The sequence below is a fragment of the Centrocercus urophasianus genome, unplaced genomic scaffold (genome assembly GCF_019232065.1).
Source record: "Centrocercus urophasianus isolate 14NV4802_14NV808 unplaced genomic scaffold, USGS_Curo_1.0 seq_15, whole genome shotgun sequence".
NCBI classification, from domain to species: Eukaryota; Metazoa; Chordata; class Aves; order Galliformes; family Phasianidae; genus Centrocercus; species Centrocercus urophasianus.
Genome location: NW_024884697.1, coordinates 32,197,966 through 32,224,732, shown reverse-complemented (window position 1 = coordinate 32,224,732; position 26,767 = coordinate 32,197,966). Strand labels below are relative to the sequence as shown.

Here is a 26,767-nt window from a genome sequence, read left to right as displayed (position 1 = left end):
GATGAAGTTGCTTCAGTAGGTCTATTAGCCTTATTATATCTTGTCAGAGATGCTACAGCAAATATTTCATATGGGCTCTCCTTGCTAGATGGCCAGTGCTGATTTGTCATCTGGTCTGCCCAAATAGTGAGAAGAAAGCTATAGATCTAGCATAATGGCTGAAATCCTCCCTTACGTTAAGGAGAAAAGGGATATCATTCTAATGGCAGCATCACACAACTATGCTTTTTCCTCCTGCTTTGCTTTTAGATGCCTGAGAGATGTTGAGAAGACCAGATACAGTTCATTGAAAACCAAATGAAAACATGACATGAATACGGGTGTTCCTGTTTCTCCTAGCACGTGTTCAGAATACCCAACACCATTACTGAGAGTTCCTTCCAGGAAGCAATAAAGGCAGTGGTGGGTGATTTATTAAGACTTGGCAATTCTTCCCTTGGCCCTAAAAATTGGAAACTGACACAACAATAATATTTCTTTTTTAAAGGGAAGTCATTCTCCTCAGCTTCCCAGTTCAACCCATGTATTCCACGCCTTTCTCACACGGTCTTGCATATGGTAAAGGACATGACTGCAGCTTATTAAATATGGAATATTGTTCTCCTATGGTAATACTGCAAGCAGCAGGTTTCATGCAGGCCCCTTCTAACCTCTGCTTGCCATGGCAGTGGGCAGAATGATATTTTAGCAGAGAATACAAGACAATTCCTTGAAAAAAATAAAGTAGGTGCCTTTAGAAAACAATGAATTTACTCATGCCCTCGGTGGCTCTCTGCAAATTGACATGGGAACAAGCACTACTGCTGCAGAGGCTGTCCAGCCATAAACGTGGCACACGAAGAACGAACACTGGAGAATACAGCTCACGGGGACTGAGTTCTCTTGGTAGCTCAGTTTTCTGCTGGATCAATGTGCAGTGAAGGGGAAGCCATGAAGAACAAGAGGAAGGTGGGAGGCCAAGCCGCTGCCTTTAGCATAAGCCTGCTGCTAGACTGGGGTGTAACACAGTGTAACATAAAACCACACATGGGCTGGCTTGCAGAAAAGGAGATACTTGAGATTAGTTTATTGTCTCTCTCATTTATTGCTTTCTTTGGGCAGCTGTACTGGGATGTAGGAGACTGTCTGGCGTGAAAGTTCAGAGATGGAGTAATTAGATTCAATGGCAAGATTATGGATTTTATGCGTGAGCCACCTTTGATTGTGGAAAAAGTTAAAGCATGTTCTCCATAAAGCTTGGGAGGTTTCTCATAACACTAGTACAAGTAGGTAGATGAAGAGATGTTAAATTCCTAATTGTTTCTTTTATCTTTCCTGTGATAGAGACAGAGTTCTGTTTTAAAGACGCACCAAAAACCAGGTCTTTCATCTGGAGTGTAAAATTCATGTGTTCCCTGACCTCGTGTGTCACATGGTAATGAAACAACGTAAATCAGAAATGTTAAAAGTTGAAGTTTGTTAATATTACTGCTGAAGCTTCAGTCTCTTTCCCGGTTAAACTGACAGGTCCATTGTCCAAATATATATATTTACAGATTACAATGACATGAAGAAAAAAATTAATGGACACCCAATGTGAACCAAATGGAAATACAAGTTTCAGATGACTATCTGGAAATTAAAAAGAAAGTTAAAAAAAAAAAAAAAAGATAAAACGAAAAACCACTTGCATGCATTTTATCTAGGGCAATGGCCTTTCTTTGTGTTGTCCTACTCCTTATTCCAAAGCAAATATTCCAGTGATTCATATTTGTGGGGAAAATTTAGTAAACATCATACATTTTGCATTCGCTTCTTTATGCTACCTTCTCGCTTCTTTAGTTGGCCGGGCAGAAGGAGGCACCAGGACACAGGAACGTATCTTCCCTAGTTGCAAAAAATTATCTTCACGGTGCTAAAATCAGTTTTGTTGGTGCTGAGCATAATGCCCTCCATGGATCTTGCAGGCAAAAGGATAAATGAGGAGAGTTCCTACTGATACTGCAGTGACTGCACCAGTACTGAAAGAGCACCCATCCCACCTCAACTCTGCAGCTGTACCTGGCCCCACAGACAGAACTGATGGGCCCCTACAGTCCTCTCCATTTGTTCTCACCTGGGCCACTCATGTCAGCAGAACCAGCAGGACTCAGTGTGGATCAGAGGTGGTGAGAGCTCAGTGCCATAAAGCAACACGAAGGGCTTGGGAAGCTTGGGACACAATGAGGAAGGCTTTTTCAGGTGCCCACTGGCCTGGGAGTTATTAAAAATAAAAAACAACTTCCCTCTTTCCTCCTCTCTCCTCCCATAAAATCCATGGGGAGCCTCAAAGAGAATCTGAAAACAGGGACATTTCCATATAGCTCTTTTCACAGAAGGAAATCCAACTCATTACCTTTAACTTACAAAAGTCGACTATGCCAAAGCATACTGTGCTTTAGATAATCACAAGTAAGTCTCCTGTTGCAGTTTTTTTCCCATATGAAATAGATTGTGAAAGTGACTGGAAAGTAGTTCACATTCATTTATGTGAACTACTTCTGTCCAAATCTCACCTTACAAAAAATTACTCTTTCTCCAGCAGATGACAGAAAGGAAGCCAGTCTTGAAGGTACAAGGTGAAATCCTGGCTCCATTGTATTCATTTGCTAAATGTGAATTGACTTCAACAGAGCCAGGATTTCCCCCGCAAAGATTCAGCTATAGTAAGCAGGGGAATGTCTGAGTGGCAGAGTAGAAAAACAGGTTTTGGAGCCTTCAGATCCCCATGTGTATCCCCAAGCCAAGCACCTCAATAACACATGACATGAGAATATTGCCTTGGCTGAGCTCATAATGATCAGTTTTCCAACTCAGAAGATTCACATTATTACTAAAGTTTCTGCAGGTCATCTAACAGAGGAATCAAACTTAACAGAGATGAAGTTCTTTTCTCATCTTTACAGACAGTCTCTAGAGAAAAACTATCGCTGCCACATCTTGTGATTCTGGAGCTCCATCAATTTTATTTTTGCAACCTACTACCAACACAGTTTTCCTTACGCTATGCTGACCATCCTGCTTCATGCTGCTGCAAAGATGCCTCTCCAAGTGAGAGGGCTGAGACAATGTGAACTGAGGGAAAAACTCAGATGGAATTCTTCATCTGAATGAAGACAATTGGCCAAAAATATGAAAAAAAAAAAAAAAAATACACAACAGAAACAGGGCAAACAATGCAATGATTGAGAAAATTCAATCAGCACAGCTTCTACCACCAAATTTAGAGCTGTAATTCCCACAGTACTTCTAAAGGGTATCTGTCATGCAAGACAGAAAATTTATTATGTCTTTCTTAATCCTTGCCTCAGTTTCCAACTCAGCTCTCTCTGCATGTTAATTGGGATGGATGAAAATCCAGTAAGTGATGTCATTTTCCTGAGTTTTGTTTGCCTAACTGCTTGAATTCTAAAAAAGCATCTCCTTATTTCTCCATTCTTGGACACAACGCTGTAGCATGGATGCAGCATTGCCACACAGGATCCAGATCTTAAAGTTGACTGCTAGTAATGCTAATGGCCATAACTTGGCACTATCAGAACAGCAAAGTACTCTATTATAACTTGGCATGGCTGCATATGCAAAAAAAAATAATAATATATATATATATATAGTCAAAATGCCTGTTCTAATGCAGTGTTATCTTACTATGAAATTTGCTATCTTATTTATTTACTATTTTTATGTATTTATTATTTTATTATAACATTATTCATTACATTGCTTCTCTTGTACTCCTTATCAGTTTGAATGACTTATATTCTCTTACACAACTACATCAATACTGGAATATATGCAAGATTATATTGGAACACAGCACATAAACTAAGAGACAGTAATCTCAAGACTACATTTAGTATACTCACTTGAATAAAGGAGTTCCACAAACAACACATTTGTATATTCCTTGAGCTTTATGATGTGTGTACTCCCCCTCAAAGGCACTGGGAAAACAATAACACTACATTTTAAAAATAAATAGAGGATTTTTTAAAAAAATTATTAAAGTAGGTAGGACTTTAGAAAAATATTACAGACAAAAAAGAAACAATTAAAAGTTTGTAGTTGTTTTTTTTTATTAAATGAAGCAAATAAAGCAGGCACAGGAAAAGGGGAATGTCCTCATTAGTTAGTTTCAGGTGTTATGTATCATGCAAGAGGAAGCAAATTGTCACACAGTTCAAAGGACAGAACAACAAAAAGGAGAAAAACTGGAATCTTGGTAAGTGAAATGCACATTTTGTAAACACGGACGCTTTCAAATTTAGTTTCATCCTATGCACTTCTATGCAAGAGGGTTTGCCTTTAGGAAATGTTTTAGCAGTGAGTTCAGATGCTGAGTGAGAGGTGCAAAGCTCTTGGGTGTCTGCCATTGAGATGATAATGAGGAATCAGTGTTTGGTTCGTCCAAGATGGGCTGCCAGGGCAACAGAAGTATTGTAGCTGAAAATGAAATAATTGCTCCATGATTTCAAGCTGCATGAGCCTTATATTTGTAGCTGAAAAGCAATATTACAGCTTTGAGGGAATATTTTTCTAAGTTAACAATCTAAAAGGCTAGGAGGTCATTCATCTAATACGAATCAGCTGTGCTAGTCCAACAAAAAGCCTATGTGCTCCGCAGCTTGTTTTTATTATCCTTTCACCCTTTTTATGAGGTCCAATTTTTTTTTTTTTTTTTTTTTTTTTATAAACAGGATTTTTAAGAATGACCTTATCTCCGATTGTTTGTGCACATTAAATCTCGTTGCTGGTCCCATACACAAGAGGGAGGGACGCGGGGCAGGAAAGCCTCGCAGCGGGGGCCGCCGTCCCCATCCCCTGGCCAGCCTGGCGGTGGGGAAGCTGAAGGGATGGGAGCAGGGGACTGGCTCACTCGGCTCGTCCAGCAAACAGCTCGCTGTCGGGAAGAGTGCCGCCTATTAAGCAGGACCCCATGTGTGGTGAAGAGCCCTTTCAGGTCATGAATGAAAACAAGCGGTTACATCATTAGTACATTTGGATCGGAGGTAACGCCGGGGCCTTATGCCAAGCTCAATGGTATAAATTAGACAACAAAAATGGTTAGGCCTTGGCAAGTTACCTTCGTGTTGGAATCAGCTGAGAGAGACTTTATTCACTAAAAACAGTCTTGGAAGCAAGTCTCCTTTTTCCTGCAGGATTCAGGGCTGGCTTCCAGCGACTAAAGCCATGTGAGGGCAGTTATTGAAAATTTTTGACATTCCAACCACAAATGAGCCAATAAATACCTTCTCCACATGTGCTTCAAAAAGAAATTGGAGCGGGGTGGAAAAGAACTAAATTATGCTACCTTCTTTCTGCAGCCAAAATGTCTATACTTACAATGACCACCTTCAAAACTTCAGCATCCTGGCACGGGGCCATTTCCCTCGTGGTTCTGCTTACTGTGATGTCTTCCAAGAAGTGTACCTAAACCGCTATTACTTCCACACATTTTGTAGTAAACTAAAAACAGACTCTAAACATAAGCCCTGCGACTTTATAAGACATACAGTGTTCATTATAAGTCACACAAGACCCCTGGCCATGGCCTCCGTGCTGCAGATGCTTGTCTTTTGGTGGTGTTAATTTGTAGGGGTTAGTAAACAAGTGCAGAATTCCTGGAAAAAAAAAAGTTGCCGGGGAGGATGAGGAAGCACCAGCGAGAGCAAAGGGAGACAAGAAAGATGCCTGCGTTTCGAGGGATGCGCTCCCTTCGCCCTGCCTTACCTTTCCGTCCCCTTCTCCTGAGTGACATGGTACTGCAAGGGTGTCAGCCGCTTCCTCAGCTCCTCCTGGGAAAAGACCACCTTACAGTCTTTTTTATCCCTACATGACCCTGCAAAGGGAGAGGATATGGGAGAAGGAGCCTTTTTAGCTTAAATCCTGAATAATTGCTTTGGCAGACGGCCACAGCATAGCTTCTGCATTCACTTGTCAATGACCAGACCGGTCCCTAATGCACGAAGAATGGCTCAGCTGAACTGCAGCTGATTATTTTTTCAAATCCAAGTTTAAAAAGAATTTTGCTCGAGAGCCAGGTGATTCCACTGGAGCAGTGACAATGTGCTACAGCCAAAGCCCTTCCGTGTGTTATACGCTAAACTGTTGCGCACAAAATCATTCACAAGAAAGTTACATTTTCCAGCCATTTAAAAAGAAAGAAAGAAGGAAAGAAAGAAAGAAAGCTGCAATATATATACACATATATATATGTATATATATATATATAAAACTGCAGCTGAAATGTTCTTTACAAGACATCTATATTGGAGACTTATGGTAATGGGCATATGATGTTCAGCTGCATCGTCCAACAATTTCATACCCCTTTAAGGTAGCTTAGAATAATGATAGATCTTTAGAATTCCAATCCAGTTATTTAACATTCAGTAGCATCTTAGTCCTTTTTTCTTTATAAAGGTAGCAGTTGTATTTTTCCCTGTTGAAGAGCCCTGAGCGGCAGGTCACGTCTTTATGCAGTATGATGTATCAGGTTCAACAATAAAGTTCCCTTAAAATTAGGGTTGCTATTGGAATTACCCGTCTCTGAGAATCTCGTATTATGCTTAATTCACACAAAAAGGAGTACATAGGGATTACTGTAAAAAACATTTCTATGGAACAAAACTGCACGTCACATCAAGGAAGAAAAATAACAATAAAGCTGCTTTTGAATGAAAACTCCCAAAGTAATAAGAGAAATGGCCAAATATTAAAATAACTTGAATAATCACTTGCAAAAACGAGCTGACAAAGCATGGCAGGAAAAAAGCGCTCTAATGACAGTAATTAAAATATGATACAATTAGAAATAAACAGTCCCGACAGAAATATTTTTTGCTAGTAATGTATATACGCTCATAAAAAGACCAATTGTGTTCCCAAAGTAGAGGGAACAGAGCTACCCATCTGTATGTCATTTAGTACAGGAGAGGCAATGGCAGGTTTAAATTACATGGTATTGGATTGCAATTTCCTAACATTGGATGCTTTTCTGCTTTTTTACCTTGAGTCATTACTAAGGAGTGTTCATAAAAAGTAGCTTAAAGCACAGATGCTTGCAAATCATTTAAGAAAAGATGTTTCTTTCTTCCTCCCCCTCTTCTTTTCTCATTTTTTTTAATGTGTGGGGGTGGGTGAGTAGGGGAGAGAGAAAAAGAATAATGCAGTTGGTCACTACTGACTAACCCTAGGAAGTATTTTCAGGAAGAAAAAAGTAAAATTGAAAACATCTGATTGAAGTAAATAGTGCAAACATAAAAAGCTTTACTAGTGAAAGAAAGGTATTGAAAAGCGACTTTATTTCATAAATTAGAAATTACTTTTGATCTAAACATTCTTAAAAACAGATTGTTTTCCACTCTGAGCCCTCTCATTAGCTGTGCTGCAGAGCCCGCGTTTTAATGGCAAGCTTTGAAAGGGCGCTGCTGTACGCCTTTGTTAGCTCCAATCTTATTTAGGAGAGGGATAAAGATTTCATTCCAGGTCTCTTTGTTTGTCTTTCAAGAACCACTAAAGCAGTATTCACACAAATTTTGCAGGAATGTGCCCTGTGCCATAGCTTACAAATTATTTGGTTTTGGTGCACTTAAAGGTCACCTTCCAAATTAGCAAAATTTTCCTACATCCTGGCTTTTCAACCTTAAATGTAAATATTGTTTCCTAACTGTAAGTGAGGTTTGTTCTTTATAACGTTTGGTTGCTTATTTCAAGATGTCAGACTTTGGAGGTTTTTATTCTCACAACGTGCTGGGCTCTAGGACTAGTGAGTCCTTCAAAGAAGAGAGAGCAGGGAAAGGAAGCACACGCATTACATAAATAACTATTGTTGTGTTGCTCTTCGCTGCTCAGAAGGAAACTGACAGCTGCTCTTTCGTCTGATATTGCAGTATCAAAAAATTGGTCTAGAGAGCAGCAAAGAATCCTACAGACCAACACCTCACTTTTAAAAATATCTCCCAATTGTTTGTTCCAGAAACGCCCATTTGCTCATCAGTTGTTTCAAACAAGAAAACTAAGGGTATCTTCGCTTTGCAAAAAGTCATGGAAAATACTGAACGTTTTGCAGAATAGCCAGCATTCCCTCTTTGCACTCCTTGAATAATTTCTCTTCTATCTCAGAAACGCAGTGTTCTTCAACTAGCAGGCTCACTGTTACTCGCTAGGAAATTTCTGTATGCCACTTGATCCATGACATAGATCAGAAGTAGGGAGCACGTTACAAAAGATTTTTCCCCACTGCTTTTAATAACTAGCCGCCTTTTTACAATAAGACGAGTATTTATGTCTGTGGGGGAATCTCGCTAATCTGCACTGGGGTAAATTACAACCTGACCCAACAAAGGCCTTTCCAGGTTTTCAGTTTAATAGAGCACATGGCAGCGAAAAGCTGTGGTTGCACTACAAATCACAGAGGCAATCTCTCAGTCCAGCCCTCAGCTCTAAGGAACAGCCCTATTCAGGTAGCTGCACTCACTAGCTAACTGCTAGCAGCGACAACAAAAGGCTCCAGGAATTGACTGCACTATTCCCATGTTGCTGCAGAGCCAGGGAGGTAACACAAAGCTCAACCATGACCGGAGAGTGTGAGGATACATTATCTGAATCACACCCCATGTACAAGCTTCAGGAAGATGGCAGGATGAAATTCTAGGAGCAGAGTCCTTCAGCTGGGAAGGAACTACCATGCAAGAGGACAAAAATGCTCAGCCTGCAGTACACGACCAGCCTGCCAATCCAAGGGAAACCAACAAGCAATGGTTGTTAAAGAGGACAAAGGTGCCCTGGCCGCCCTCCTCACCCTGGTTCCCTGCATGAGATACCACCTGCAAGCTATTGGAAGGGATCCTAAACAGCAGCAAAACCTTTCTGGGCAACTCAGGCATAAAGTAAGGCCCCACTGTTCCCTCACAAATGGTGCAGCTCCCAGAAGGAGAGATACAATGCCATCAGTTGCACATACAACATGGCAACCATGTGATAACTCTGACAGTATGGCTAGACTAAATACATAGTGAACATAACTAAGGTTGGGTTCATTCTGTCTTTGGACTCTGAATGGGATCTGACGCTATCCAGAGGTGATGCTCCCTCACCCAGCTGCTCCACCAGGTCCGGACAGGGCTCCAAGAGTGGACTGAATGCCATCAATGATCTGCTTGTGCATTACTCTGGTCACACAATTCACCCTCTCCTTTGGCAGACATCTACAACACTTGCACAGGTTCCATTGCAGGGTCTGAGACCAAGTGCAAGCTTTCCAGTCAGCACAGCATGGTGCCTTCATTCTCCTTAGTGCTCGTCAAGGGAGCAGTGCACACCACCATTCCATACTCAGTGCTGACACTGACACTTCAGGCCACTTGCCTTCTGTCTTTTCCAGCAGTTCCATCAGTGCTAGAAGTTGCTGGAATCTTGGAACAGGATGGAAAGCTCAAAAGAAAGACCGAACTCACAAATCTTAATGTGTAAAGATAAAAAAATAAAGTGCAAGAGGGTGAAACAAACAAAACCAGAAACGCTTCTGGTCATCCCTGTGGTTAGGAATGGCTTTTCTGAAAAGAAATGCAAAGTGTGCTGCAATTTACTGTTCACCCACAGACCATGCACATTTTAGAGTTCAGCCCTGGTGTCTGGAGGCCTTCTGTAAAAAAATGAGGTGAACAGAAAGTATTTTCTGGGTGTTGACCTGATAATGAAGACATTAAGCATATCACCTCACATATAAATTCCGATTTCAATTGACCTTTTCAAGTCTGTGGTTCATAACACAGGCGAACAAGTGCCATTTCCTTCAGTATAACCAATCACAAGGAAACTAGCAACAAGATACGTCCAGACAGACTGACATGAGTTCGCAGACCGTTACTCCTCACCACTCAGCCCTTCACTTGCTCCACCATGCCGGAGGTGTCAAGCAGTGTCTGGCGTGCCCTGACATACCCTGGCACTGCGCCTGATGCCCTTCCTCCTTTACATCCCTTTTGAACTGTTCTAATGATTTTCTCTTATGTCCCGTTGCTTCCCATCACTGCAAAATTAACTGAGCGTTTGAGCTCCGTGGAAGACACAGCATACGTTTTCCTCCTTCTGTGCATGCTTATATTCCACTAGCATTAATGGACATTACAGTCATGCATTGAATGCATACCATTAAGGCTTCCTGAATTAAATACTGCAAGATCAAACATTCCAGCAGAGCAGGGCCATATAATAAATCGGGTTTCCAGTCTTCAGTACTATTTCTTTTAACAAACCCAAGCACTCTGAGGGGCCTTCCTGCACATTTTGTCATATCTATACCACCACAGCCCCAGTCATGCAATGGGACCTGTGTGGGCAAACCACCGAGGGCATGCACAGCTCCAGTAACTGCAGAAGGGTTTGTGAGGAGCTCGGAGCACCTGGCTCTAAGTGTCTCCTGCTTCCCAAAGCTCCTTCACAGGTGGGTCCTACCTCACTCATCCACAGTGAATTATCTCACACTGAAGCTAAAAGGGATCCTGCAAGGTTAGAAAATATTTGTGTATGTGTTTTTAAATTAATATCCTTGCATATGTTATCACCAACAATCAGGTTTATTAAACTTTGACTCTCTTGGTTTTATTCTTTTAAATTTTGTTTGCACAGTTTATATCACCCCATGCACTTTTAGTCTGCACCCCATCAGGAAAAAAAGAAAAAAAAAAGGTGTGGGGGATGTGGAACTGTTGATCTAGTTAACAAAAATTAAAAGAAAAACTCCTGAAAATGCAAATCAGTGAAAACAGTTCTGTTAGCTTGTAAATTTGGAAGAAAAAAAAAAAAAGATTTACAAAGCATAGTATTTGGTACATCTTTATATAATCCCATCACAAGCCATTTTAAATCACCTCAGCACACGACTGCCTAGGAGAGATTCTACAAAAGAACTTTGAAAACTGGGAGGTCAAGTTTAAGTAAAACGCAAACTTTGACATTAGGGAAACCTTGTAAACGTTTTACACGTTGAAAAACAGATTTGTGGTTCTTCTCTGAGGGATGGCTCCTTTGCTTTCTTGCTGTAGGTAGCTAACTCCCATCTGCTGCTGAAATACCATTTGCAGTTTCATGCAAGCATTAGGAGTAATGGAGTGAAGCCCATTTCCACTATATTGTGCGTTGAAAAACCAAAAGCCAGGTACTGGGACAACAGCCGCAATATGGGCTCAGGAACAACACCAAAAAATATGTGTCTCAAAAACACTGTCTAGTGTCAGTTTGGTAGTCAGGATGGTTACATAGCTACAAAGGAAGGGCAAGCCAGATCTTAGCAAGTTCACAAGCTTCCCATGCAATCAAATGACAGAGCTGCCACATTTATTTTTTTCACCTGGCCATCAGCATGACTCCTGTTTTATACACACTTATATACTGAGTCATCAGCAAAGATCTTCTGTGTAAGAATACCAGTTTCCTGAGCACTAAAACCCAAATAAACCCACTGTGGTCGCAGCAGGGGCAGATCTTATGGGGCAGGAGCCTGCCTTACTGCTTGCCCTGAGCTGTGAGTGCCTGTGCTGTGGTTACGTGGCCAAGGCCAAGGTTACGTGGGTGATGTGTAGGCCAAGGAGACTTTGTTCCCTGCAAAAGGAATCTGAAGCTGCCTGCCCTCCCTGCGAATGTAAAAAACATTCTGCAGGGGCTGGAAGTGTTTCGCGTATTGGGAAAGGAGAAAAGAAGCAGCTCCATTCGTCTACTCTACTTCCTTATCTCATATTAATGAAATCAATGTCACTACCAGCCACAACCTCGCTCCCACAACCTTTGGACGTTGAGCACTCTGAGAGCAGCCTGCACCACAGGTGGGGGTGAGCAATGATGCCTCACCAGGACAGTGGAAATGGCAGCACACAGCCCCTCAGAGAAGCTGGTGAGCAGAAGCACCTCATCCAACATGGAACAAAAGTCCTTGCATTATCACTGCCACTTCTGTCAGCCCACAACAGCCAAGGACAGGTACAGAGCAGCCAGCCTGCCTGCCTTGCTCTTGGGTGCAAAGCAAGCAAGGCAAGATTGAGATCCACAGGTACAGCAGTGGGAGAGAACATTTATTATGATCTATTTCTCTTCCTCTCTCCTCTAATAGATAAAGAGACTTTTGTTTTGCTGATATAATCCCAGCACCTTTCATGGGCACTCCATCTGTTTAAATTAAAAGCAAGAAAGGCAGAGACTCTTCAAGGAAGACTAGAGCACTCTGTATCTGGTCAGTAGATTTCTGTCAGGATCAATAAAAAGGTGCACAACATATGGAAAGGCATTTTATTAACAGCAGAATTAAGTTGAATTTAATAAAAGTGCTTTATGCTACCTTTTGCATTTCAGTGAGCCATCAAAATAAGTTTATTCACACGGCTTTAATAAAGGTCTAACCCTGCAGCGGAAACAATTAAAAAGTCAGCATTTGCCAGCGGTTACCGCAGTGCTGTGTAGCTTATTGTAGCATTCAGGCTGTAGCTAAATCCTCCTGCTGCTTCCTCCACAATAGTGATGTGTGGCCTGCGAAATGAGCACTGCGTTTCAAGAACCAAAGTGCCGGGAGTGCCTGGGCTGGGGGGTGGAGGGAAGGAGCTGGGGGAGGTCTCCCCTCCGATTCCAAACAACCCTGAGCTAAACCTGAGCCCTCAGCACAGAGCCTGCCTGCCCCGGCCTGCTGCCCCACAGCCCCCAGCCCAGTAGGAGGGCAGCCAGCAGGAAGGCGCCGTGCTCCTGTGCTGCGGCTCTCACTTGGCTACAGCCACCACGGAAATCAACATGGTAGCCCCCTCCCCTCTCAACATGCATCAGGACTAAAAGGTTGGCAGTTGCCAGCTTCTCTCGCTTGCAGGCCTCCTGGGTCGCAATTTCTCTCCACTCCTCATTTTCTCTCAAGACAGTGACCTCCAGTGAGCAAGCTGTGGTTAATGGAGCAGCTGGGCCTTGGTGCTTCCTGTGCCTCCAGACCCACTCAGCGTGCCATCCGACTCCAGCATGTGCACCCCCTGGATGAGGGACCTGCTGGATCATCTCCTCCATCGCTTGCAAACACATTCTTACTGACTCGAGGGTTAACATCCTATCCTTCTTCCTGAACTGCACCTTTTCTTGCCTGCCCTCCCTCAGCTGTGCAGCAGATAACATCTCCTTTCCCTCTGCATGCTGTCATCTCTCTTTCCCCTCACATTCCTGTCTTCTTATGTACTCCTCAGAGAAAGGCCAAGGCTGGGAGTTGCTTTTAATTGAAAGGGAAAGAGTGAAGGCAGCCCTTAAAGGTGTCCTCAGACCTCCAGTCACACCCAGATGGCCTCATAACTAAAAGAGCAGCTTTGTACTGCAGCTTTTAAAGCACAGAAACACTGTCAGCAACAGAACTTCACCTTTTACATCCATCTTTTGCTGCAGAAATGCAGTAAGCCCAAACTGCTCTGAACGCAGCAGTGGAAGGCAGGGAATTTATGAGCTCTCAAGATTAAAACATTCTTGTGAGAAAGGTAAAAATGGCTTGCGGTGAGTCCCTTATAGGAGTAGGAAGGGAAGCAAATGCCTTAAAGAGATCCGTCAGGGACTGTGCTGAGGAACTGGCTCTGTGCGCAGTACTGGGGGCACAAGGATCTCATCCCATGGCTCTCAGCAGCACACAGCCCTGAGCAGCCTCTGCCCACAGCCTCCTGATACAGAGAGAACAAGGAGAGGGGTGAAAAAGGTGCATAGCCTGCATACAAAATAAAGTGCATTAACAAAGGGTTTCTGGTCTTCTGTATCATCCCAAGATTTGCAAGCATCAGGCATCATAAGGGTATCACTCCCAGTGAGATATCTACAAATAAATGTCATGTTAAGCTGTATTAAATAAGACATTATGCTAAACTGTATTAAATAAGACATTCTAGACTGAATACTGTTGTATTAAACAAACATTCATAAACACAGGATAACATTTTAAGCAGAAACAACATTAAATATACTTCCATTAAGACAGTTATACGGACTCATTTTTTAAACCATTCTCAAGCCTTTCAGAAAAAAAAACAAAAACAACTTTATGCTCTATTATGACAATGCAGCATTCTGTTATCATCACTATCACCAAGAAGCAAAACAGAGATACAAACACATTTGTATATTAATGACACACGAATAGCTTCACATGCTGCTTGCTGCTGTGCTCACATAGTGCCTGCTCAAGCATGTGTCAAATGGATGGTTCTCCTAATCACTGGGAGGCAGTGGACTAGATAATCGGTAAGACTGTAATGAAATGAAAAACAAAACCAAACTTTTTTTTTCCAAATTGATATATTTGCTTTTTTTTTTTTTTTTTTTTAAACTTAATTTAGTTTCATAGAACTAAGTTTTAACTTTTGCCCCCCAGTCAGTTCTGAGGAACAAGAACATCCAGCTGAGACCTTGTATGACACATGTAAGCCCAGAGCAAATTTTTACATTCATGTTATAAACCCCAGAAAATAGGGATTTATAATGAAAACACTGACAAGCATTTAACCATAGCAATACCAGCAGCATTGTTATACGGCAACTCAGTCTCACTTTTATTCTCTTTCAGGACACGTGAAGAGCCACCTGTAATCATACATCTTTGGTGATATGCATTACGGAAAGCTAAGGGGAAGTTAAAACATGAATTACAGAAGTTACACCTCTGAGCATACAAACATACGGTATGCAACATTTTCAGATCTACCCAGTGAGCACCAAGGCTGAAAGCAGCCAACATGCTTGGAATGCATGAGACCAAGGTCTCTTCTAGGCCTTTAGTGTTGAGGGCAGATGTGGCAAACGCTGCGTGCACAGATAGTTTCACTGACACGAGCAGTTGGAGAGCTCACAGGGACAAACGCACGGGAATAGCTCCTAAGTGTTTGCAAGATCTGCTCCTCAGAGTAATCCTTTCTGTTTAAAGTTCAGTTTGGAGACCCAGTAACTTTCTGTTCACTAGCTATTCATTTCAATTTTATGGCAAGACAGTTTTACTGAAACTGAGACTAACAAACATTTAATAAAACAAGTGAGAAACAAGCTATAGATGTTTGTTAAATAAAGACTTACACCATATGCCCAGCACCATCTTCATACAGATGTGTTGTATCTTAATCTAAGCCTATAAAAGCATGGTTTCCTACTAGTAGTTATTTTAGTAATTAAACACTTCACAACACTTCAGCGTTATCTAGAACTTTATTATTTCACACGTGTCCTGGAAAGAAATACCAACTGTACTCCTGTCATTTCTTTATCATTACTTTTGCTTATTTTTACAATTTTCTTTGATCCACAGAAGAGGAAAAGCCAAATTGTCTCATGCAACAAATGTGATGTAAGCAGCATAACATTCAAAGTGTTAAAGGAATTTTTTTAAGAAATGAGAACCCATACTAATTAAAAGACACGGCAAAGCAAAGTCAGATAACTTTTTACTTTGTATCTCGGTGGTCTGCTACAGAAAACATGTACATGGAATCTGCACAATCATTATTTCTATTGGTTACTTGCTGTATGCTCTACAGCAGCTGAAACAGCTTTTGGATTAAAAGTTCGGGGTTTTTTGTGTGTGTGTTTTCACAAAAAAAAAATTGAAAAAAGAGGGGATTTAATTTCTGTGAACTAAATGCTGGCAGGTGCTGAGTGCATCCCACACTTCTTTGGAAATTTAGCGCATTCGACCTCAATAGGGCAGCCTCAAGAAACAGCATCTCTAAATCACACAAAAATACAATGGAGCTGTACTTTGCTGGAAATGAAATCTTGAACCGACATGGTTGAGTCTGGCTATGAGCACAGATTTATGTGATTTTCCCAATGGCCATGCGTTTACTAAAATACTTTAAGATATTCCGAAGGTCTCGGGGTGTACTTTACGTATGAATGACCACTAAACGGGAAGCTTTTCATATAGCTCGGGTTGTGGAACAGCATATGCTTGGTGCCATCTACTGGGGCTGCTGGGCTAGGGCCTGGCGCTGCAATGCTGTAAGCAGCGCACTGAGGGCAGGCAGCACGATGGATTTGCACACATCGAAACATTTCGTCCTAGCTTCAGAAAAGAAATATTTTTAAAAGACCATTTAGAAGAGTGCGCTCACACCACGGGTGCTAATATACAAATGGAGAAAGAGAACATATAAAGACTTCTCTGGCACTAGGATTAGTTTGGTTTACCAGTCATCCAGCATAACCTGCACACGCTTGCAAAACAGCATCTGAGGGAAAAGAAAGATGCACACTGATCTAAGGTACTTCTGAGCATCATGCCATTCATTTAGCTTGCTTCTGATCTGCCCCTGTGACTTTGTATTAAGGACAAAGTACACACAATGTGACATCATTTTGTTCCATGAAGGACGGACAGAGCACTGAAATGAAATCATACTTTCACATTGAAGACCTTGTCCTGTAAATGTTTAACTGTCTGGAATTCAGAACAGTGCTGGGAAGCTCAGCTCATACCTAAGACAGTACTGGCCTCAGCCAGAGCCTTTGGCTTGGTAGCAGAGCTCAAGGCTGAAGTTCATACCAGCACTTTGTTCCTTTGCACTGAGTGGACAGGGGTTGCAAAACACAGACTGTCTCCTTCCTATGAAATCTGCCATTTGCAGGACAAGCTCTGCACCATTTGAGACTTGCAGGATCCTTGGCCTGAAGTGATACCGTTGCTGAGCTGCAACTCACAAAGAAAGGGCTGGTGGGAAAAGCACCAATACAATGTAATGGTAGAAAAAAGTCATGAGAACTTGGGGCGTTTTCTGTATACTCAAAAATGAAGTCACAGTGGATTGTGGCATTTAAACAGATGTTGCCTCCAGATCTCATTCCCATGTTTAATTTGATACATGTTACACCATTTACTTGTAACCCCCTCAGTTCACCACACACAAAAAAAAAACAAACCAAAAGCAAAGCAAGTCTACATTAATTTATAAGCATCTGGGGAATTCAGATTACTCTTAAAATATGTGAGATATGTGATTGTATATTATTCCACTGTTAGCAGATGAATTTTGGTTTAAAATATATACATAAGTAGGGTGGAACTCGTACTATTGATGCTTGCACAGTTACAGAGCAAATGCACATGAATAGGTAGTAGCGCTATCAACTTCTGATTCCAAAATTTGACTACCGCATTATGGCAATAAAAGGATTGGACAAAACTGCCAGCACAATACTTCACCAAGAGGTATGCAGCAGAACAGCCTCCTGCAGACGGTGTTCCCAGCTCGCCAATGTGACATCCCCTTTGCAGAGCAGGGACAAAATAACCAGCACAGCCACTGTCCCCATGTTGGGGCAGGCCCCGGCCATGTGAGCGCACATCAAAAGGTGCATCAAGAGGGCTAAGGAAATTTGCTTATCCTGTATTTTTAGGATTTAAAATCTGGCAGCAAATAGAACAGGAAACAAAGGTCAGACTGACACAATGTGGGCTATTCTCTCTCTTCCTCAATATGTGTTTGTAGCTCCTATCTAGGTTAATGGGAGTTTTGTGCACATGTGGGGGAAAACAGAACACAAATGCTGGAAAAATTGGACTCAGATTTAGTTCAAATAGAATGTAATCAGCTTTAGAGAGTCCATCAGCTTGAAAACTGATGTCTTATCACTGAAAAAATCTTTAGAACATCACCTCCATATGCTTGTTAAGTACAGCTCTAGAAAAAAGTGCTTATAACATTCTGTACCCTTATGAAACAGTTGTGTCATACAGACACCCACGCTGGTTCTTATTTGATGTTTCAAACACTGATCAGCCAGGATCTTATCTTTCTTTTATCTAAGTGTCAAGAAAATTCCTAGTAACAGTCAAAATTAACTCTGCAGCTTGTATTTTCTCTCCCATAAGCATGTACGCTGGCATTATTAGGCAGACATTACGAATACTGTTGTTTCGGTGAAATACAAAGTACTGTTGGGTTTGAGGTACAAATCATACAGGATGGGCCTTGTGGCAGCGCTCGCAGACCTAGCAGCAGACCTTGGACATTGCTTGAGACGTGCAGTTGCACTGGAACATGAGGTTGCATATTTCCATTTAGTTATTTATTTACTTGCACAAGTGTCAAGCCACTAAATATGCCATCAGAGGGGAAAAAAGAATTACACTTCAAATTCTGAAAACTTTTTATACATAATTTTCAGTGTAATGTATTTAAGTTACATTGAAACTTTTAAAAGGGAAACATTCAGTGCAACCACAGCGCACTTCTGAAGAGTTTGGAAAGGCTGTTATCAGATGCAGCTGCAATTCAATGCTGAATTCCAGTAAGGATCTTTTGAAAAAAATTGCAGACAGCACTGAACACAACTGATCTTTAATTCCACTGCTTTTCCAACAATGAGGAGAATAAAAAAAATTCAATTCAGAATTTGTTGGACAAGGAAGCTGGACAGCACTGCCAAGCAGAGTAAAATCTAGGCTATGGAAACCCTCAGCCAAGCCGGTGACTTTAAAAGAAAAGCAAACAAAGTTTTGGTTCCAAGGCAAATTTAAACAAAGCAGAGCAACCCATAGCACAGCGTTTCCTGCAGCAGAGACACCCATTGCTAACGGGCCTTCATTACGCATGACACGACAAGCAGCACCCATTCAACCTGAGGGAAGCCCACAGGCTCGCAGGGCCACTGGCTGGCTCTTTGTCACCAAATGCAGCAGGTTGAATGCAGACATCACTGTGATATCCTCACCAACAAAACCAGAGGCAAACAACAGGGGCAAGAGCTGAGTAGGGAAGAAAAAAAAAAAGAAAAAAAAAAAAAAAAAAGAAAAAAAAAAAAGATGAGAACAAATTAAAACATCAAAAATGTTAAGATACATTCACAGAAAAAAACAATGCTTACAAGTTATTCAAGACCATCACATTCTAAATGCACCTTTCTTGGTGGGTTTCTTCTGCTCCCCCCGTTAAGGTTTCAGTACGTATTACACAGCCTTCTGCAGAGCAGCTTTCTGAGCCACACGTGAGGGAGGGGATATCTTTATTGGAGGCCTTTACAGCAGATGCTTAAGATCCCAAACACTGAGCAATGTGAGGCAGCAACTTGCACGATCACAAGTGGGGAAGCCCTGAGGGGCAGCGCTGGTGGCCCAAGCTAGATGGCAGGACTCCTGCTTTCAACATCCCATAATGTGGCAGGATTTTCCTTTTCGTTTTGTTAAAAAAACCAAGCTCCACATTTCTGAATGGTGAGCGCAAGAAATCAGTCACCGCTAAAAATTGTTCTTTTGATGACTTGTCTGAACGTGACATCTCACTGCAATAAACTTGCCAGATATCTCAAACCCACGACTTCTTGTTTTAAAGACAGGAAATAATTTGCATTGTAAACCGTCCGTGAGATATATTTAAACAATCCTCTGGCCAGTTTAAATATAGAAAATAGAGAGAGAAGGCACTCGCAAGGTTTTCTTTGGGACGGATCTAACACCAATTGCTTCATTTCCCCGCCATGGGAAGGAGGACACGCAGCTGCCTGGCAGCACGGCCGCAGCAGGGAACGTGACACAGGATGCAGCAGCACGGCACTCAGTGATGCCGGAGGAGCAGCCCAGGCCAGGCGGTGAAGCGCAAGCATGGCTCCTTGCGAGGGCCTCCCCTCTGTGGGGGCCTCAGCGCCCGGCTCGTGCTGGGCATGGTTTCACGGCGGGCATTTCCTGAGGGAGGGGGGAGGCGATCGCAGCCTCTTCCGACCCCCGAGCAAGCAAACGCGTAGCACACGCTGATGTATGTTACCGCATCGCTCTGGAGTATATCTGAGGGAAAACTGCTTGTATTAACATGCCTGAACTCTGACTTCTCCAAACTAAACTCGCTGCAAAACCAAAACATTTTTGTGTTACTAAATGGAGGCAAAGAGGAGGGGGAAGGTAAGTACCGCACAATGAACAGCCTGAGAGAGCCATTAAACATAAATAAACATGTCATTTTCACGAGTGACTGCAGGACCGGTTTAAAAAAAATAAAAAATAAAAAAAAAGGAAAAAAATTCCTCCAGAGCAGACTACCGACTAATAAAAGATCAAAGGTCTGTCCATAACGAACACTACAAATAAAAACGTGACTTTTTTTTTTCTCAGCGACCTTCGCTGCCAGGAATAAAGTGCGCAGTGAAAGCGTAATTACCCGGCCGGGCTGCAGCCTCGCCGCGCTCCCGCAGCCGGCCATAAAACCTTCCCACCCTGCCCGGCAGCGCAGGCCTGCCAGCCGCGGCCATCTGGCTTGTGTCAGTGCCGGCGAGGCCGGCGGGAAACGCGGCGCTGAAGTCACGGCGCAGGTCAGCCGGGGAACAAAGGCGCATTTTGCCCTTCAAAAGCTGGGGTGCCCCAGCAGCGGGGCCCTCAGCCCGCCGGCGGGGTGATTTATGGCTGTGCAGATCCCACTGCTACCGAGATTGGCCGGCCCCATCTAGCGGTCGGCACCGAGAGAAGGCCTTGAGAAGGGAGGCATGGTCAGGGACCCCCATTCACCCAACACCAAGCCGGGCCAGCGGAGCTCTTCATCTCCATGCTTGAGCCCGGCTCAAGCAGACGTGTTGGCCATTCGGCATCACTGCCAGGCCTCCTGGGCTGGTGAGGCGAAGGTGGGTGGTGGGGAACAGCCCCAGGTTGCCGAAAGTCACGCCCTGCCCTGCCTGTGTGTGGGCATGTGCTGAGCAAAGTCCTGACTACAAGCACAGCAAGGACATCTGGTCCCCAAGGCTGACGTTCACGTCACGTCACCACCCTGCTCACTGCTGGGCTACAGACCACCAGCTGCTTCAGTGGGGACTGCGTGTCAGCAGAGCTCACCACGCAGCTTCCTGACAGCGCAGTGCCGCCAAACCCAGCAGCACAGAAACCTTCTATCCCTGTTGCTTCAAACTGGGAGCATTCTCACCTGTGCTGGAGGCCAGAATGCCAAAAGGTAGCCAGACTTACTCCTCTCCCACCAGCTTCTCACAGGGAAGCCTTGCACCTGTCTGTGAAACATCTCCCCGTGCAGCTGGGTGTAGGCATCTGGGCGAACACAAATGCACCATCGTGGCTCTGCGGTTCATGTGTGCCGCTGCGTGCTCCATCAAGCCTACCAAACCTGCTTCTTTGTGGCACTGCATTTACCTCTCCAGAACAAAACTGTTCTCCTCCACCTTTCTGTGAGAAGTAAATGGAATTGTAACTCTCTCAAGCGTAAGCAGTTGAGAGGAAATTATATGAATTTGCCAAGGATTAGAAAATAGATCTTGACCTCTTGAAAACGTCAAATATCTCAGCGTTCACCAAAATGTTGTTATTTAGTCTCGACTATTTGTAAAGACTTGGAGGATATAAGTCCTGAAAGCCCAATAAAATATAACCGAGCATTCAAGAAAGTATTTTATTGCAGTTAGCATATTTTATTATTTTATCACTGACGTTTTGATTGCTATTTTTACTTACTCTGCACATTGCAGCAGTGCCCAGTAGTTTCAAGTAGGACTGGGACCTCCCAGTGCTATGTTCTGCATACACAGAACAAAAATCCCTGCTGCAGGGTGCTTACAGTCCAAGATCAAAAACTGCTCGTAAAGAATTAGGAAAAAAAAGAATAAAAGCAAAACCATTACTATTGATAAATTTGGTGTGAACTAGCAGCCCTGCCTGCTGATTCTCTGAGTACCAAGATCAGTTTGATAGAGAACAACAGTGATGCAGTCTTGCCAGGTAAGACCTTTTCTCTGCTCTTTCAGCAAATTTGGCTATATGCTTCAACAGGTTTAGGAACTGGGTTTGCATTTCAGCTCTATTAGACAGAAAATCAACAAACACAGGAATGAGGCACCACCCTGAAGTATTGTTGCTGGCGTTTAACCTCAGGTGCTACGCCCACTTGGATCTTCGCTGAGCCCAACAAGAGCCCTACACCACTGCCGAAAGCACCAACCCAGCCCTAGGAAAGCCAGCAGTGCTGGCACAGCATTCTGCCTTGTCAACATGTCCCTGGTGACACTGGGACTGCGTGGCCTCAGCCATCATGCATTTGAGCCAAAGGAATGCTGCAGTACTGAGCTCCCACCAAGCAGGTTCATCATCTACATACCCCACTACGTTTTCCTGGTGGGATAAATGCTCTGTGAAGAGCCCAGTGCAATACACACAATCCAGGAAAGGGGAGGCTGCTTTCTTTGAAGTCAATTTTGGTCACTGGTGGGGGATTCCCTTTGCTTTTTGTGTTTTTTTCTCGTGGGGGAAAAGTATTAAGATCCCTGCAGTTCTGTCCCAGCTCTGAATGGAGGCTGCCCCCAAAAACCAGGACACCACTGGCTCTTCCACAGGTGTCCCCAGGTGTCCCTCCATAGTGTGACCAAGCTTCCTGGAGCCTCTTCCCTGCACTTTCTCCTTTAATGAAGTACAGAAGGGGACAGCAGGGAGTGCATGTCTGCCTGGCTCCTGTGATGTGGGCACAACGCTCAGTGATACCTTGTGAAACTTGTAAATAACAATCATACCAGTCTAGTGGTAGCCGTGTCATTAGGTGGAACTGCAACCCAGGAAAGCCTTTGTTTTAGGATGCTGACATCCTAATGTTGGCAGATGGTGAAGTACTGCCAGCTTTCAAGAACTTCTATACCTTCAAATTGCAAATTTTGGAAGAAACTGCAAATTAGCCCCCCCCCCCCCCCCCAAAAAAAACCCCAAAAAACACCACATAACCATAACTGTTAAAAAATGCAGGGAGTTGTGATTTGTCAGCCTCTGCCTGCAAATAGAGAAATTTCTCTGTGAGAGAGGCAAGCTGAGAGAGAAAATTTTGGTATGATCGTATGTTGCTTTTAAGAACTGCAAGAGAAACACCAAGGGTCTTGGGAGCCCATAACACTGTTGTTTTTACCTTTTTTCATATTTAGTGTTTCTCCTGAAAATTCAGGCCCAGAATTCCTAAAATTACATGGGAACCCCAGCTCTCAAGAAACATGTGAAGCTGTAGCCCTTTGGTAGTAAACTAAAAATTAGCAGTAAAGCAACTGGGCACCAATTCTTCTGGGAACAATCTTTTTTTCTTGCACCAATAACGAGACCTCAATAGTGTGAGACTTCGACTTGTTTCCCAATTTCCACCCCCTCCCCCTTGGTCCCAAGTCTCTGGCCCCACTCTGAGGACAGGAAACAATTACAGATCCCGATGTTTGCCAGAGAGCCAGGCTCCTATGTCAGGAATTTCAGAGTCACTGGACAAAGCAGAGGAGCAAAACCACTGCCATACTGGAGACACCCAAACAACTAGGAGTCACAAGCAAAAGCCTGTAAGTTTTCTACAGTCCAGTGTTACAGTGACGATTTAATTTTAATTTGTATTTGTTCTGCTAAGTTTCTCCAGTCAAGCAGTTGGTTTAGAAAGGCTTTGTTTGTTGTCCTTTCTGTTTGGCTTTGACATATATCAAACTATAAGCAAATGTTTCATGGATAAAATGTAATGGAATATTTAATATATACATTTATTCCAGTCTTAGTTGTCTCTGGGCCTTTTTTTCTAATTTGGCTTTTGATTACCAAAAGTCTGCCAAGCAGACTCAGCAGACAGGAGTGCACAATCACCAGGCACTGCAAGAATAAGAAGCACAGCCCTGAGAGAACCACATGAGCAAACATCTCAGCATGTCATGGGTTTCTGCATCTAAGCAGCTGTGAGCCCCTCGCCATTTTCCTTTAACACACTCACTGCAAAAGCTGAAGGCCCGTGGTCTCACCTGCTCCTTCCATTGCCCTTGATAGTTTTTAGGGTCTTTACTGCTTGTGCTAAGGCCAGGGAGCAAAGGCAGTGCTTAACAGCTTATAGGGAGATGTTTAATGGGGGCTGATCCAAAATCCAGCACAGCAATGCCAGCTATGGCAGGAGACCAGTGCACAGCAAAACTTTTCAGGAGCGGGATGAGGAGTGCCAGTTATTTACTGGAGAAAGGGGAAGGGAAGAGGCGCTGTTTCCCCTGCAGATCCCAGAAGGTCTCTGATCTCTCACCAAGCTTCTCAGCTTTGAAGGGATGATGCTAGCCTTCCCCCTCGCTGTAAGCACTATCCTTCCATAGGTACACTTCCAACCCGGGCTAAGATACCTTCCTGTCCTGACCAAAACTTTAAAGTCAGTTAAAAAATATTTGAAAATTCATCCTTGAAGAGAGATTTTAGGATTTGCATTTTCATATACTTCTACAACAACTGATATTGCAAACTGAGAGTGTCCCCACAAGTTCCTGCTTAGCTATTAACACATGTTGCAAAAGCTCACTGATTAGTGTAAAATGTTTCAGCCATAGCAGCTAACAATATGCAGCAAAACATTGTAAAGACCATTACAAATATGACCTTCTCAGAGGCTAACTAAAGAGGCATATAACATTTTAGAAGAAACTAATTGTGTTAGCTTTCCAGGAATGCAAAAGAACTGTAGCATTTAATTTGTGTGCTTGTACATTTTATTTTTTCCTCCTCCTCATAAAATACAAGCTTCTCAATTAAAGCCACACAAGTCAGAAGCATTCAGCCTGAATTCCCACATCACTTTTAACACTCTCAATTAAAGCATGTTCTCCATAGCTGTTTGCACTGGAATGTGCAAACTAAATGTCAATCCAGTCTACTTTTAGGAAGTTTACATTGCGCCCTGATAAAAGAGGTCATTACTGCCATATCCCATAATATCTGAGTGGAAAACCAGGAAATGTCAAGCTCTAAACTTGAAGTTACTGCTACTACTACTACTAGAAAGGAACCTAAGTGATGAAGTTCATAACCTTTTTCCTTTCTTCAGTTTTAAACATTCTCTCACACTGGATTTTGTTTTATATCCTGAAACACTGAGTGTGTTTACAACTGAAATTAACCTAAGTTATATACCTTTCTCCAATACAGAACCTATGATCTTAACACAAAAGCAATTTTCACATCAGTTTGGACAACACGTGCTTTGGGACACCGCCAAACCCACCTACAGGTGCTACCTTCCAGCTTCAGAGACCCTTGCTAACACAAAAGGTCTTTAGCAGAAGAAGCAGAGAAGTTGATGACAGAGAGGAACATGTAGCGTCTCCTACAGGCAAGGCATGGCAGCTGCCTTTGCAACACAGAGGGGTTCCCTGCTGGTCTCACACAGCTCCCAGCACTGTGCCCACTGGCCAACTCACCCTCACATGAAAAGGGAAGAGGTGGCCCAACCTAGCAGTGCTATTGGTGTATCATTTACAAATGCCAGCAATACTGCCAACATTCATTATTTTAACAGTGATGCTTAAGAGATGAGCCTCCTACAACCAGTTTTAGATCCTCGCACAGACTAAAATGGTCACCTTTTCAAGCAGGTAATCCAGATTCTCAACCCCCTGCTCGCGTTTCAGTGTAATCTCACTGCTTTCAACACCTGAAAAGGTCTGAAAACTTGCCAAGTAAGGAGGCGCTACTTTGGGTGTCTGTGAGTTTGCATTCATATTAGAACAGTTATCCAGAGAAGTGATTTGAGGAGAATCATGGAGGAAAACATCTGAGCAGAGAATGAAGAGCTACATTTAATTTTCATTTAATTCCTGAATGGAACTAACATTCTTTCTAGTCTCAGCTGCCAAAGATGGGAAGCTCCCAGCCCCTTACAGGAATGTGCCTTGTTGGCTGAACCAGGACACATCCTAGCTCCCAACTCGGTCTTGTGAAAAACCAAAGCAGTCTGGCAGTAATGTGCTGGTGTGCCAGGGTAACAGAAGCCCCACAGGTGTGTCCAGGGACCAGATCAAGAAAGCAGGAGACAAGAGAGGATAATCAGAAGCAAAGGCTTTTTTGAATGCTGCACACTTTCAGGAAAACAAGAGGGGGAAAGCACATTGAATCAGAGGAAGAGAGGGAACCCCAAAAACTAGGAGGGCAGAGGACCGGTTCTGATAAAGGCAGAGCTGAGAGCTCCTGAGAGCCACATGCGTTCCCAGAGCTTCCATTGCCAGATTGCCTCCCAACAGCTCCAGTTACCAATACTTCTCAAAGGAGAGCCAACATAGGTTGGTTGGGATTTCCACCCTCCCTTTCTCTTCCTCCCAGATCCGATGCACTAAAATAGCATTGCTCTGCTCTGCTGCACTTTTGGTTTCCCTGCTTTGGTTGCCTGCCAGCACTCAGCACATTCCTTGTATGGCAGCAAGTTTATAACCATGGCAGTCACAAACTATTCATAAATGGGTCTTTTCTGAGAATAATCATCATCATCTTTTCAACATCTTGAAAAATATCTAATCTTTTCCATTCCAGGCAGTCCTTTCCAGTGCACTAGTAAAGGATTAATTGCTTCTGGTGCTTACAGGATGAGATACAAGTGTTCTGGAAATAACCTTTTAATTTAACAGTTCCTACTGGCTAAGCCCAAAAGCTTTTTGCTTTGCTCACCAGAGAAATATTCATTGTCAGTACTAAGAGAAAAAAGGCTGCAACCCTCCCAAGCTGTGGGCTACTGCCATGCATGGAGCTTCTCGCAGCCAGCACTGGGGGCACAGTGCCTACTTTTACTGCCAGCCAGCTTTGGAAGGGCACACTCTTCCCCTCCACCAGCACTTGCTGTGTCAAGCTTACCAGCACAGCAGAACTAACAGGCTTTCTCATCTCTCTATTTTTAATTCAGGACAAATCCCATGCATCATTTACCATGAGGTGAACCAACTTCCTTTTCTTAGCAGTGAACAGAAGCCCTTCAGTAGGATTTTCTATTCTACTTTCCTGAAACAACTTTATATCATTTTTTGAGGAATA

General features: G+C 43.1%; 1 protein-coding gene across 1 annotated transcript in view; it reads right to left on the bottom strand.

Moving 5' to 3' along the window:
* The window catches only part of MSRB3 (methionine sulfoxide reductase B3), an 84,270-nt gene that overhangs the window by 48,099 nt on the left and 9,404 nt on the right, over nucleotides 1-26,767 (bottom strand). Inside the window, 3 exon segments of the mRNA XM_042815728.1 lie at nucleotides 3,885-3,962; nucleotides 5,749-5,857; nucleotides 18,628-18,754. Coding sequence (XP_042671662.1) covers nucleotides 3,885-3,962; nucleotides 5,749-5,857; nucleotides 18,628-18,754 — 314 coding nt within the window.